Genomic DNA, 14,080 nt, shown 5'->3' on the forward strand with positions numbered 1-14,080 from the left:
CTTCTGTACAACCTGTAGCCCTCAATGTGTACCATTCAGTCATGGGTCAGGTCCCACCAGGTTTCTGTTAGCCCTTTAGTGCCACCAACGAGCCCTTTGGTGCCCCACCATTCTGATGCCCAAAGGGCCCCTTAGTACTTACCTGATATGTACTGTTGTATGTCTCGCAGTTTGTAGGTTCCAGACTCTCTCCATCTCCTGCTTTCCCATCCCCCATCAAATTTAGCTTAAAGCTTCTGAGAAACCAGCATTTTATTTTCAGTAATCTTTTTTTTTTTCCCCATGGATTTCACAGACATTGCCCGCTTTCATGGGCAGTACCAGATTTTGCAATTTCCATGGAACTGCAATTTTGGTAGGTCCCTAGGTATAGGGAAACCATAGATAAGCATCCATGTTCCCCTTTTATTACTATTGTATTGGCTTCAGGGGAGAGGAAAAATATTGTAGCTGTTACACAGACTATTTTTCTGGAGGGTCCTCCTGTATTGGAGTGATCCTCTGCAGGCCAGCCACACCAGTTTTAGACCTAATTTATGCCAATATTAAATGCAAAGCGCTTATATTTCAGTCCTGAGCCAACCTGATAATATTTCAGGATCAGAACCAACCTGACAATTTTATCCTTGTAATTTACCACCTCAAGTAGTTGACTGCCTCATCAGTCAGCAATTCATATTAAAATATAGTGTATTTCAAAATAAGGCTGCTGAGCTTAAGAACTTAATACATGCTATTATATTTTTCTTTGGCCCCTGGCATGCATTTATTTAATAGCACAATGAACCTTGGCAAGTAGACTAAGTTATAGTAGTAGTAATGGCACGATTAGGATCTAATCCCCAATTCCAACACTCCTGCCGTGCACATGTGGCATGTTAGGAAGTGTGAATGATGGAATCAGGGATTAGATCTCAGTCACGCCATTATTACTTGCTAGTGCAGGGAGAACCCAGAATTATGATCCTGAGTTCCCCTTACACCAGCAAGTTGAAAGAAGAGTGCCTGTAAGTCCAGATGGGCCAAGAATCAGCTGATGTCAGCTGGACCTGGGGCCTTACCAGGGACTCAAACTGGCTTCCAACTACCTACCCACTTTTTAAAGGTCTGGGGCACAGTGAGCCCCAAATCAGATGCCCCTGACACCCCCAGATGCTGGGCTCATGATGATGCTGCCTCCAGCCCAGTCTCACTAATTGGATAGGGGATGGGTGTGTCCCAGGCTCTGGGGCTGCCCCATGTTGTATCTCTGCACACAGCTGAATGTTGGAACCTGTCATGAGTCAGCAGCAACTTGCCACACATTCAGTGGAAGGCATGATACAAACAAGCCACAAAGATATTACCCATTATATGTGAAATATCTTTGTGGCTCATTTAGTATATTGCCACACCGTAAATTGGCTTTAACTCATGGCCAGGTTACTGTTTATGGTGTGTGCCAGGGGTCCATCCCTGGGCCTGTCTAACCTAGGCCTGACCCTCTGTCTCTGGGCTACCCACCCACCTACCTCTTCTGCCATGCCTTGTTGGAACAATAATTATGGTGTTACTCAGGTGGGAGGTTGCCCATTTACTACACCAATGCTAGGGGTCATTATCTACCGCTCCAAACCTCCCCTCCATGGTGGCCCATGTCTCACAGATGGTATATAAGTGTTGACCTGTGCCCCCCTAGCGTTGGCATCTGATCACCGCCCATCGCTGCACCCCCCCTGGCACTGGGGCTTTGCACAGCAGTGTGCCCCAATGAGGCCTCCTCCTCCTCAAATAGCCTCAGCCCAGTCCACTAGATAAAACAATAACATAAGTATGAGCCCCTGGGCTATAACATAATACAAGTCATACGGGCCACACTCTGGCTTCTTAAAAACCCCAAACTACTCACGCATTGGGCACCCCCCCAGCTCTCTGGGTACCTTGTAGACTCCTAGAGCCTCATTAACCACAGCATTCCTGGGTACTTTTGCCATGCAGGAGCTCTCTTCCCCTGGCCACTTGCCAGAGACCTCCTCCTGTCAGTCTCAGCCCTGGAGTTTATATGTGCCCAGAGGCCTATCCCCTTCCTGTCAGCTGAGCAGCTTGGGTGGTTGGGCCATTAACCCCTACCCTCCTGGTGCTTGTTCTTCCCGTAGACTTGAGTCTTAAAGGGGCAGCCCTCTCTTAGTAACAGGGCTAGAGTTCCCTGTTACATGGTGCAATTAACATCTTAATCACATCTTAAATGTAACGTGTGCCAGCGCCCTTTGTTTTAAATTGGCCCTAAAATTGGAACATTCAGGTTCCAAAACTCTGCTTAATTCTTTTCTTTCCCACCTACATAATAAGTTGGAGACTTGTTTTCCCTGTAGAGTAGCTGAATTACAACAAAATTTTCTATATGCTACCTCCCTTCCAAACTATATAAAGACCAATCCTATAAACACAGATAAGACTAGTTTTATTTCCATGAAAAGTATCATTGACCTTCACATTGTCTAGAAACGCCCATATTTTACACTATAAAATATGTTTTAACTGTACAGTCAAAAAATGATATACTTGACAAAAATGGATATTCCTTTCCTTATAGGAAAATCAGTAAGTTTCCAAAAACTCGCACCTTTCAGAAAAGATGCATTTTTAGTATATTGGCTAACACCCAAATTGTTTACTAATTTATTAAGGAAAACATGACAAATCTACCATGTAAAGTTCTTCCTGTACTAGAAAGTGTATAGTTTAGCTACTTCATTGAAAATTAGAGAGAATGAATAAAATATCAGTAAGGCCATTAATCATTTTTAGTACAAAGTAAAATGCAATGAGGCTAAATTTTAAAATAAAATTATTTTCAAAATATGTATTTTGGCATTTATTTGGAAGATAGTACCCAATATCATGTATTTAGAATAATGTCTCCTTTGCAAGCATGTGTTATGATAGCTAAAGCTTCAAAGATTACTTAAACATGTATTTTGCACATTTCTATGGTAGAAGATGCCCAGAATTCTACTGATTCAGAAAGTGAAGAAACTGATGAAGGGAGTAGTGATGACAGTGAAGAGGATACTACTAGCAGTTCCGATAGCAGTGATGATGAGAGTGAAGAAAGTTCTGATGATTCTGATGAAAATATATAACAGCTCAGAAAGTTCTGTGTATATTGAGTTGATTTTGATTCTTTTTATTTACATCATCTTTGTAAACAGGCATATTAAAATGCAATGCTCAGTTATATTTTTTCTCTTGTACCACTGGAAATTTTTGCATACAGATAGCCACCTTCTCACACAGTCCACCAAGCTAAGTCTGTTCCATACAATATTTGTTGTAAAAAAAAAAAAAATGGATGCCCATAAATGTAAATCCTAAAGCTTTTTCCTAGGTGAACAATCAAGCAGGTTAAAAGTTATCGTGTGCATTATCAATTGAGCAGAAACATTAATTCTTATTGAGCAGTTTTGTGTTTTCAGAATTGACAGGCTGCTGATCTTCTGGAGTGATTATGTAAAAATGCCTTTTGCAAAATGCTGGCAAGGAGGAAGATGACACCCCACCCCCTAGAAAATACAGCCTCTTAGAAAAATCTATTGGGATTTGTTTTCTTGTTTTGCCTTATTAAATGTTGTCACTATGGAAATACCTGCTAAAATTTTCTTCATTTCTATATGCAGAGTTTGAATTTATTTTGGATTATTACAGTTAATATGATGAAAGAGGGTACAACGCCAGTGAAAGTTTCTTGGTCAGATTTTGAAATAGACTTTACATTATGTTAAGACAAGTCAATATATAGTTGATCAGAAAAAGTAGTAAAGTGGCATAACATGCACCAATTTGGTGTTCAGTAAATGTGCAATATGAGGATACCTTACACATTCAAGTGGCAAGGAGCGCAGCAGAAAAGGCAGCAGACATCATAGTGTGATGTAACCAGAGTCAGGAGAAAGTTTGAATTCCTGTTCTGAACTAGTTTGACTTGCATGAAATACTGCATGATTGGGCCTGCAATGTAAAATTAACTAAAAAAATTCAGCCATTTCTGGTTATATCTACTTGGACCCTACTGCCAAAGACAGTCTGCTGTAGAAGCAGGCTGAACAGTTTAGTTTGTAAGAGGAGAAATGAATAATCTATGCAGCAAAACTGTAGGGGTATTTAAATGAGGCAGAATAAATAAGGACTGATTCCTGAGAGATGCTGAACACCTTCATTCTAAAGTTAATGGGAATGAAAATGACTAACACCTTTGAGAATATGGCTACTAACTTATTGGGATTAGTTTTGGTGTCTGCTTCAAACATACTATACCTGCTTGTTCATTTGGAGGTTGCTCTGAGAAAAAACTGCTGGATCAAATCCAAAAAGTAGTCACATACATGCTTCTTTAACTGGAACAAATCATGGGCATATAGCCATTCATTCCTCCTATATTATATATACTTTGATTTTTCTGGAATTATGTTTACAGTAGTGAGAGTGATTAGTGTATATCATTGAGAGATGGATTACCTTCTAGCTCTATATCCTAAGAAAAATACTGGAAATGCTAGGTCAACGTTTGGTTCACATTCTGTGTCAGTACATCCACCCTTTCAAATGCAAAAATTTGTCTGGGATGTCTACTAGATGCAGTAACTCAAAACAGCTTTACAGTGCCTGGGTAGTGAAGACTTGAACTAAACCTTGTTATGGTAATGGAAGAGACAATGTAATGACATTCCATAAGCTTTCCCCTAGCTGAGGATCAACTAGTAGAGTTTTACCAACATCTTTGCTTTCAGATATATACTAAGCTTAATGTCCCTTTCTTCCTCACTGAGATGAATGCAGATTACCAGCTGTTTGACATCAAAAGCTGTCAAACATCTAAGAAAGATGTGAGAATTCTTACTATAGTGCAGTCACTTGCTCATGACACACAAATTTCCGATGAGCAAAGGGATCCCAAGATTATTTTTCATCATATTATCATAAATGTTGCAGTGGTTTGTATGTTCAGGCACTTACCACCAGACTGCTAATGGTCCTTTTCTGGAGCACTGTCAGTTTCAAAGAATCTTAGTTACATAAGCACAGCCAAAGAGCCAGAAAGGTACCAGTAACCAAAAACAGTGCCTGTATCTTGAAAAGTTTACTTAAGTTGATTGGCATCTAAATGTAGAAATAGTCAGTTCTCTCTTGCTAGAGATAACAGTGTTATCTTGATTAAGTCTGCAGAAAGTGTCTTTTCCTGTTTTCCTTGGGTGCACAGTATGCTATTTTAAAAAAAAAAGGTGCAAGACCTTTTTTGTATAGTACCTTGTGTTATTGTAGACAGTATAAAGATACATTCAAGATTTACTCTGAATGTTATGTTTAATAAAGTCTAATCATGAAAAACAGTCACAGTTCAATATAGTACTTTGGGTTAAAGGAAAAGAAATGTCACAATAAACTGCTTTTTGTTTCATCCACCGGTATGTTTTATTGTTGCATTTGACTATTGGAGCTTCAAGCCTCCTTGTTAATATCAGCTTCTAATTGTGTTCATTGCTTTCTCTTCAATGTAACAAATCAGTCTTAAATAATACAGTTAATAAATATAAAGGAATTGATGTTTTGTTCATTTTGGTACGAATAATGATTGTTCAAATCATGATAAGAGGATCAACTCCTGAAAGTAAACTTTGAGAGAAATTAATTGGGTAAGAAATGTATTTGTGTATAGGTAGGCATGCATAATGCCTGTTACTGATGGTTTTCAGGATTTCCTTGTGCAAAACTGTTTCGGTAAATGAGACCTAGAAGATGCTTGTGATTCTCCTAGGGCTCTGTTCTCTAGTGCCATTTGGTTGCTTTGTTTTACTTTGGCAGAACAAAGGTGATAAAGACTTTTAAGACTTTTGGAAGGATTTTTTTCTGCAAAAGAAATTTCTTCAATGACATAGTAGCATCTTAACAACTCCAGGAGCACTCCAGTTCTGACCCCCTTGGCTTAAAAACCAACTTTGTCCCCATAACAGTTCAGAAAGTATAAGTTTGTAGCACTTAAGTGCAGTTTTACTCTGAAAAATGCTGTCCTAAAAATAGTTTTTTATTACTAAAATGATCTGCTTGCTTTAGTAAAAATGTTCCTGTCTATTAGCCCTGCATAACTATACAGCTGAAAGAGAGAGACCTGAATTCTTGTGCATCATCAACATAATTGTTTGCTAAGTCCCATTGAGAGTAAAGTTTTGCTTTGCATATTTTTTTACTATTACTAATATAGGGGGAAAAGAAAACATTACTTATTTCTCAGAATTCAAGCTGAGTTTTCAGAGCTGACAATATTTGAAAATTGTCTTGGATTTAGACTGCACATAAAATACTCAATATGGAATTAATTAAGTAGTAATAAACATGGAACCCTACAATGCTATTTTCACAGTAATTTTTCAGGGAAGTCAAACAGTGATGAGCAATTAATGTTACAAACATTTGCATTGTGCCCTATGACTAGTAATTCTGTCACTTCCGACTAAAACTGTCACAATCTTATTTATAAAATTAGCTTCTCTATGTTACCTTGAGTTACAAGTTGGCCATCCTTTTTATAGAGCAACCAAGAGAGCTTTAGAAACATCTCATTTATCTGAAAACCTATAATTCAGGCTCAAAAGGTTTTGTTTCCTTTGAAAGTTATAAAAACTTGACAGACAGAGAAGATAAAGGAAAACAGACAAAATGCTCTTAGAATCTTTCCTGAGTTGATTGCTAGCCTTTCCTTTGTATTTTAGTGTCTTCAAAGCATGATGTTGATAACAGTGAGTTATCTATGCCCACTAGTGGAACTGTTCAGATCTTGTGTTTCTTCTGCTAGCTAAAGAGTAATTTGTTTTAGTTTTGAACCCCATTATAAAACTAGTGTGATTTTTTTTTTCACTATTGTGTACCTTTGAAGATGGAAACTCTTGTATGCTGGAGTACTCAGAAGGTAAAACTCTGGAACAGGGTTTGTCTATACTACTAAGGAATTTAGAGAGGCAGCACTGGCCTTAGGGACCCATGGCAGTGGAGCCATGAGGTTCTATTTCCATTAAGGAGTAACAGAGTGCCTGCGCCTGGGAAATGAGTCAGAGAAGCCAAGAAAGAGACTCCTAGAGCTACTCAAACCAAGGGATGCATATGAGCCTATACTGGTGAGATTATTTTATTATACAGTAAATTTGATCTTTGATAATTAAGTCACTAACATTTAAATAATTCAGGAAGATCCAGAGGGTGTGGACATTGACCTTTTCTTAATTAATCTGCTTTTCATCTTCAAATGACTTTAAGTAGCCTTTTGTTTCATCCCTCATGTTCATGGATTTGCTTGAAGACATGTTACATGTGTACTTGTTATAAAGGTGAGTATGTAGTGATTCCAAAGTGGAATATGAATAAGATATTAACATTGTAAGAAAGGATGGTGAGTGAATTGATCAAGATATTTGCTATTTATGGCAATATGATCATATCTGAGCAAGCAACCAGTGTGGGACAGCACACAGCACAGTAAATGGAGGAGTTTGAGTGGAACTTGCCTTACTGATGGAGGATCAGCGTAAGGACTGCTGGGATTTGACCTGGACCTTTGGCACTTAGACAGAAGCCTAGGCTGCAGCATCACCAGCTAGCTAAACAACCTCAGCTCCAGCCTAGGTCCTCCCTTGAGGGATGAACCAATCAGATACACAGGTCCTTGATAGAAGGGCTGTAAAAACCTCCCTGTAGGGCCTTTTCCCAGCAACAGCCTGGTTACCTATAGCTACCTTGCACCTCCCTGCTTGTCCCTGTTTGCTCCTGTTCTTGTCCTTTTCCTGACCCTGGCCTCATCTCACCACTCAGATTGCTATCCTGAACTCGGACTGATGCCCAGCTTTGACCTTGACTTCCACTACAGTAAGCCCCTGACCTAACATGATTCATTCAGACTGACCACCTAGGTCCTTGTCAACCCTTGCAAGCAGTGCCTGTTCACCAGGGTCAGTGAGCCTGTATGTTTGGTACGGGTCTCTTTTCTAGTAATCTGGCATTTTTTTTTGTGGAGACAGCAACAGTGAGAGTGTGCTAGAGGTTTTTGCTGTTTGGGAGCTTGAGGGCTTGTTCCTGGCCTCTGTTCACAGCTGTGCCTAATTAGTGGGCAGGACTGCCTCAGGCTAAAAAAATGTCTAACACCCAGCCACAAGTGTAGGAAACAGGGGAATTGTGTGTCTTTCTGTCTTTTGATGAGCTTACTCTTTTGCAAGTGTGCTTTTTTCTGGTTTGGTTTGGCTGGGGGGCAACGGTGAGATTTTCTTCTGGTTTTTTGATAAGTTGTTCATGTGTATGAGAAGGTTTGTTTGAAATTTTTCTGAGCCTTTGTTGAGGAATTCAAGTTGTTTTCACTTTTTTTTCAGGACAAGGTATATAGCTACTGCAACATCAATGGAGGAGTTTCCAAGTATGGCAAGGGAAAGGAGAATGATGGGCTATGGAACCTGTAAGATTTTTGTCATTCTTAAGTGCTGGAAGTATGGCTTTCTGACACTATAATGGAGATGAGGATCAAAGGGCTGGAAATGTATTTAAGACAATGATGGAGCTTTGAAAGGATTTTGAGCATGTAAAGGAGGAAAGGAGAGGTAAGACTGAACATACAAATGATAGTCCTCACACAGTTGCTGAAAAAAATGATCAGGAGGGAAAAATTTCAGAGAAGAAGATGACTCTACAGAGGCATGTCACTATGACAGCATAGGGGCGGGGTCCACAAAAGATGATTATGATCAATCAAAAGTATGTGAATGCCCACTCTTACAATTAAAAGGGGTCTGTCCATGCCTCCATCCAAAAAATGTTAAAGGTCCACAAATGAAAAAAAAGTTGAAAACCACTGGTTTAAAGTGCTGAAAAGTGAAGGAATAAAGTGGGCAAGCTAAGATAATTTGATGCTGTGGAAGAAGAGAAGACCAGCCAGCCTGAAAAGAAGAGAAGAGAGAACAACAGACTGATAACCAGAGCCCAAAAAGGGTCAAAGAAGAACAAAAGACAGAATTTACTGCCAAAAAACAGTGAAAGTAAAAAGAGCAGAAAGAGATGATAACACCGGCGGCATAAGTCTGGTTTATGTCATTGGGAACGCTTAAAAAGAGATCTGTCACAAGGGAAGACCTGGAAATAGTGACGTACTGTAGGTCTCTGGTGCCCGGGGACCAATGCTTGCATTTCGCCCCCATCTTTCTCGTAGCAATACTCAAAGTCATGTCGCACAATAAGAACTCTGAAGGGCTCGGTCAGTGCCCACCCACACCCCTATTGGTTCGCCGCTGCCTGGAAAATAGAAGGGGACGCTATCTGCTGGAGCAAAGATGCAGGACACAGACCTAAGGTCCAAAAGGATTCTGAAGGGAGCCTGCGAGAATCCATTTGCTGTACTTTACATAAGAACAGATGATACAACCAGATAATCATTCACTGAGAAGAGCAAAAACATGGCTATGCTTAGATAACTAAAACAGAAGTAGAAACCCAGGTGACCTTCACTGGGATTTTCCTGGCCAATGAGAACATAGAAGTGGGACAAGATAATGAATATTAATTATGGCTCAGGGACTGTTTCTACCAGGAAGGTTTCATAATGTTTGAGCACTGGCAGGCTTTCATGCACAGAGCTTTCTCCAAAAACATGCTTCAGTTGAATAAGCAGGAATATTACCTTCTTAGATTAAGGTTGGTATGATAAGATATTTAAATGAACTCAGGGAAGACGTTTTGAGAGACACCTGCAAAATCTCCATTCCAGAAATAAATAACAGGAAGGAAATTGGGTAAACCAAATTATGACCTTGGAGAAAGGTACACCAAAGAGTGGAATGGAAATAGACTGCAACTACATAGATCAAAATGTAAGTCAGTCAGTTTGATTATAATAAAATGAATGTGATGGTATAGGCAAAGCAAGATGTTTTTGGGTTCAATCACAATTAATAAAGTAAGTAAAAAAGGCTCCAAGGATTATGTTTAGGGTTTGCTATCTCACCCAGGTTCAGACAGAAAATTGGTAGAGAACTCCATAGTCTTGGGAAAATATAGTAACAGTGAAAATTGTATGAATATGGGAGACTTTCACTTTCCTGATAGAGCTTCAATAGCATGTGCTACCAATTACAGTAGGGCACAGCTATTTTTGCATCAGCCAATAGATTTCTCTCAAATGGTCACTGTGCCAATGGAAGGCAATGCTACTTGAGTTTTGGAAAGTAACAAGAACTTTATAGAAGAACTCATTGTGAAATAATTTTAGATCAAGGAACCATGAGCTTCAGTTTAAATGATAGAATAAATAAAATTAGGATAGATAGATTAGCTGGACAACTAGGGTTCCAGACTTAAGAAGTGTTAATTTTGGGAAACAGCAGTTTAGTGACAGGGGTCAACTAGATTCAGACGGTGAACAATTTAGAGGTGGAAGAGGCATGGAATTACTGTAAGACAAAAGTGCAGATATTACTGAGAATTTCCATCTAAGAAAGAAGACAGGAAGACCCTGTACTCGGCCTTAGTGAGGCCGCAGCTGGAGTACTGTGTCCAGTTTTGGGCTCCACAATTCAAAAAGGATGTGGCGAAGCTTGAGAGAGTCCAGAGAAGAGCCACGCGCATGATCAGAGGTCAGGGAAGCAGACCCTACAATGACAGGCTGAGAGCCCTGGGGCTCTTTAGCCTGAAAAAGCGCAGGCTCAGGGGTGATCTGATGGCCACCTACAAGTTTATCAGGGGTGACCACCAGCATCTGGGGGAACGTTTGTTCACCAGAGCGCCCCAAGGGATGACGAGGTCGAATGGTCACAAACTACTTCAAGATCGTTTCAGGCTGGACATAAAGAAGAACTTCTTTACTGTCCGAGCCCCCAAGGTCTGGAACAGCCTGCCACCGGAGGTGGTTCAAGCGCCTTCATTGAACACCTTCAAGATGAAACTGGATGCTTATCTTGCTGGGATCCTATGACCCCAGCTGACTTCCTGCCCTTTGGGCGGGGGGCTGGACTCGATGATCTTCCGAGGTCCCTTCCAGCCCTGATGTCTATGAAATCTATGAAAATGGTAGAGACAGGCTACTGGGACTTGTGAAAACAGGTCCTAACAGGATGGTCCTGATTCATTTCTACTATTAACTTTATTGGGCTCAGTGCCGGTTAATAAGAATGAAGGACTCCTATTCAACTTTGATAAATAGACCAGAAACCCTTTCAAAGTGGCTCTAAATTCTGCAGAAAGCTCTCAATGACACACTAGAACAAGAAACTAGAAATTCTGGCAAACATGAAAATAATTTAAAGTAAAGGGTTTTTTTTTATTAAATAGGAAAATAAATCATACAATCAGTATAGTATTCCTTGTTGTTATGTTTCTATTAATTTCAATAGATGTTGTGTTCCCAGTTTTTTTTCAGTACTACATATATTTGTAGCAACATTTTAAATAGTACTGTAATATAGAAACATCAGAAGCGCAGGTAACTGGCAAAACCCAGCAGCCCTCCTGTGTGCCAGACAAAACTTCTATGATTAGAGGAACCGCTCAGGCAGATTTCTAGTGAAACCAATTTCTAACAGAAACCACGGAACAAACACACCGCACTGTATAAACAAAAATGAGATCTCAGTGAGTGTACTGAGACTAGAAAACGAATGTTGATAATGTATTTATGATATCCTGGGTTTTATATAAGATACTTAAATAACAATTGGCCAGTACTGAACAAAATTAACTTGATAAATTTAATAAATGTCCTTATTGAATTGTATTTGATTTTCAGACCAAGCACGTGGTACCACGCTTGGAGTGAAACAGTTGCATGCACAAATACAGGCGAGGGAATGGCTGGCTAGGCTGTAGTATTGCAAAGAAGGACCTGGGGGTTATAGTGCACCATAAGCTGAATATGAGCCAACGGTATGCTCTTCTTGCAAAAAAAATCCAATAGCATGCTGGACTGTATTAACAGAAGCATCCCTTTCAAATCAAGGAAACTGATTCTTCCATTCTCTTCAGCACTGGTGAGGCCTAGAGTACTTGGTCCACTTTTGGGCCCCACACTTCAAGAAGAATCTGGACAGATAGGAAAGAATCCAAAGGATAGCAATACAAATTATTAAAGGTTTGATAAGCATGACTTACAAGGAATGGTTGAAAGAGCTAGGATTATTTAGTCTGGAGAAGAAAAGACAGAGAGGGAAATTTAATAGCAGTCTCCACATACTTGAAGGGCTGTTATAAAGAGGAATGGTGATGGACTCTTCCAGTAGGAGTGCAGAAGCTACCCCTTTGGCTATGTAGCATGTGTGCAGGCTTCTACCAGAACTGCCATGTTGGCACACACCAGAACCAAGGGTATGCCTTGGGAAGAAAGGGAATCAGCAGGCCATTCTTAAAACATACACCAGATCAGACCTTTGCAGGCCATATCTGGCCCACTGACCGTAGGTTGTCAACCCCTCGTTTAGTGTTGCTTCCCATGGCTGCCTTACAGCTTCCTGGTCCTGAGACAATCCTCTTTTTTTTAATTTGCTTTACCTATACTTTCAAGGTATGGATGGACATGCTTGGATTTGTGTCTCCAGGAGGTATTTTTCTAAGCTCTAACAACAGAAATTGTTTCCTTTCCAGATAATATAAACTAGTTTTAACTTAGACCTAGTTTATGATTCTGATGACATTACAGTATGGTTTTCAGCTTCATTAATACATGTTCGTCTCTTCTAGCAGCAGATGTTTCTTTGGAGATCTTAAGTCATATGCTGTTTGTAACAGGATGGCCTGGCCTGGCCTAGCCATTTAAGAGGAGCCAGACATTTTGGCTGAGGGGCTGCAGCTGTGTGAAGGTTAATGAAGTCAAAACCCCAGCAAGCAGAGGAGAGGTGTCTGAATGGGACAGTGTTGGGTTAGGAGGTATGTAAGCCTGCTGTGGGAAGACCAGAGCCACAGGGGACCCCTCCTAGTGTCCAGGACAACAAGGCTGTTTTTTGTTTGTTTATGTTCTTGTTGGGGTCGTTTTTGTTTATTGTTTTATTTATTAAATTACTGTATATTACTTGGGCCTGCTGAGAAATGCCCCATGGAGTAAATGACAGCTTGTTTAAAAGATTCTGTCTATTATTGGAGCTCATTGGAAAACCCTTGGGGAGCAAAAACCTGGTTGAAGAGGCCCTTATGTGGTAGCCTGCTATACCATTCCAGCTACCAGGCCTCTAACTCTTATTTTTGTATCTAAATGTGAAAGCTGATTCTATTCCAGCTGACTTGAATCCCTAGAAAACTATTAGCTATTCTACATTTGTCTATTTAAGACTCAGGACCCCTCTACATGTGTAGGTAAAAATGCAATGGAATCTAATGCGTGATCCACACAATTGCACCTCCTGCCATGTCACACATGCATGGCAGGAGGAATGATTGTGGGATTGCGCACTGGATCTGACTGTACCTTATTGTTGGTATGGGGGAGCCCAATCCTGGTCTCTCCCAGCACCAGCAAGAAGCAGGCTCCCTGGCTGAGCCCCCTCAGCTGACCCTGTGCACCCTGGCAGCTGGGAGATCAGCTGGGAAATTACAGCTGCGGTCTCCCAGTGGCAGGGATACTGGCTAGGTGTGCAAATTAAAGCCTAATAGAAACCAGTCATAAAGTTATTACAGCCATAAAGTTGTTGTTGAAATTTTTTTTTAAGGTGACACAGTTAATTTGCATGTGTAGCCAGTCTAAATTAATTGTGCAGTTAACCAGGCAATTGTGTAGATGGAACCTAAGTTCCAAAAAACAGGGAGGAGGGAAAAGATCTACCTACCTCTTTCATTATTGTGTTTTTTTTCCAGGGGCTCAAACATGGGAGAATAAGATTGCACTTAGATGCCTAAGCACCACTTAGGCAGACAAGGTTCCTTGGGTGAATTTGATATCTTTTATTAGACCAACCCAAATGGTTGGAGAATAGTTATTAAGCAAGCTTTTGGGTTCAAAAACCCTTCGTCAGGCTAAGGAAGCTTCAGCAGTTGGTGTGTGCTCTTCCTGGATGGAATGATGCATCAGAGGAGCCAACATATCTGTGAAACAGCA

General features: G+C 40.3%; 1 protein-coding gene across 1 annotated transcript in view; it reads left to right on the forward strand.

Annotated features, from left to right (window-relative positions):
• ERICH2 (glutamate rich 2) overlaps positions 1–5,565 on the forward strand; it is a 45,968-nt gene extending 40,403 nt beyond the window's left edge. The window contains exon 14 of the mRNA XM_006038936.3: positions 2,977–5,565. Coding sequence (XP_006038998.2) covers positions 2,977–3,122 — 146 coding nt within the window. The 3' untranslated portion in view covers positions 3,123–5,565. The remainder of the gene's footprint in view (positions 1–2,976) is intronic.
• The last annotated feature ends 8,515 nt before the right edge of the window (positions 5,566–14,080 follow it).

This window comes from Alligator sinensis, unplaced genomic scaffold, assembly GCF_000455745.1.
Source record: "Alligator sinensis unplaced genomic scaffold, ASM45574v1 scaffold2231_1, whole genome shotgun sequence".
NCBI lineage: Eukaryota > Metazoa > Chordata > Crocodylia > Alligatoridae > Alligator > Alligator sinensis.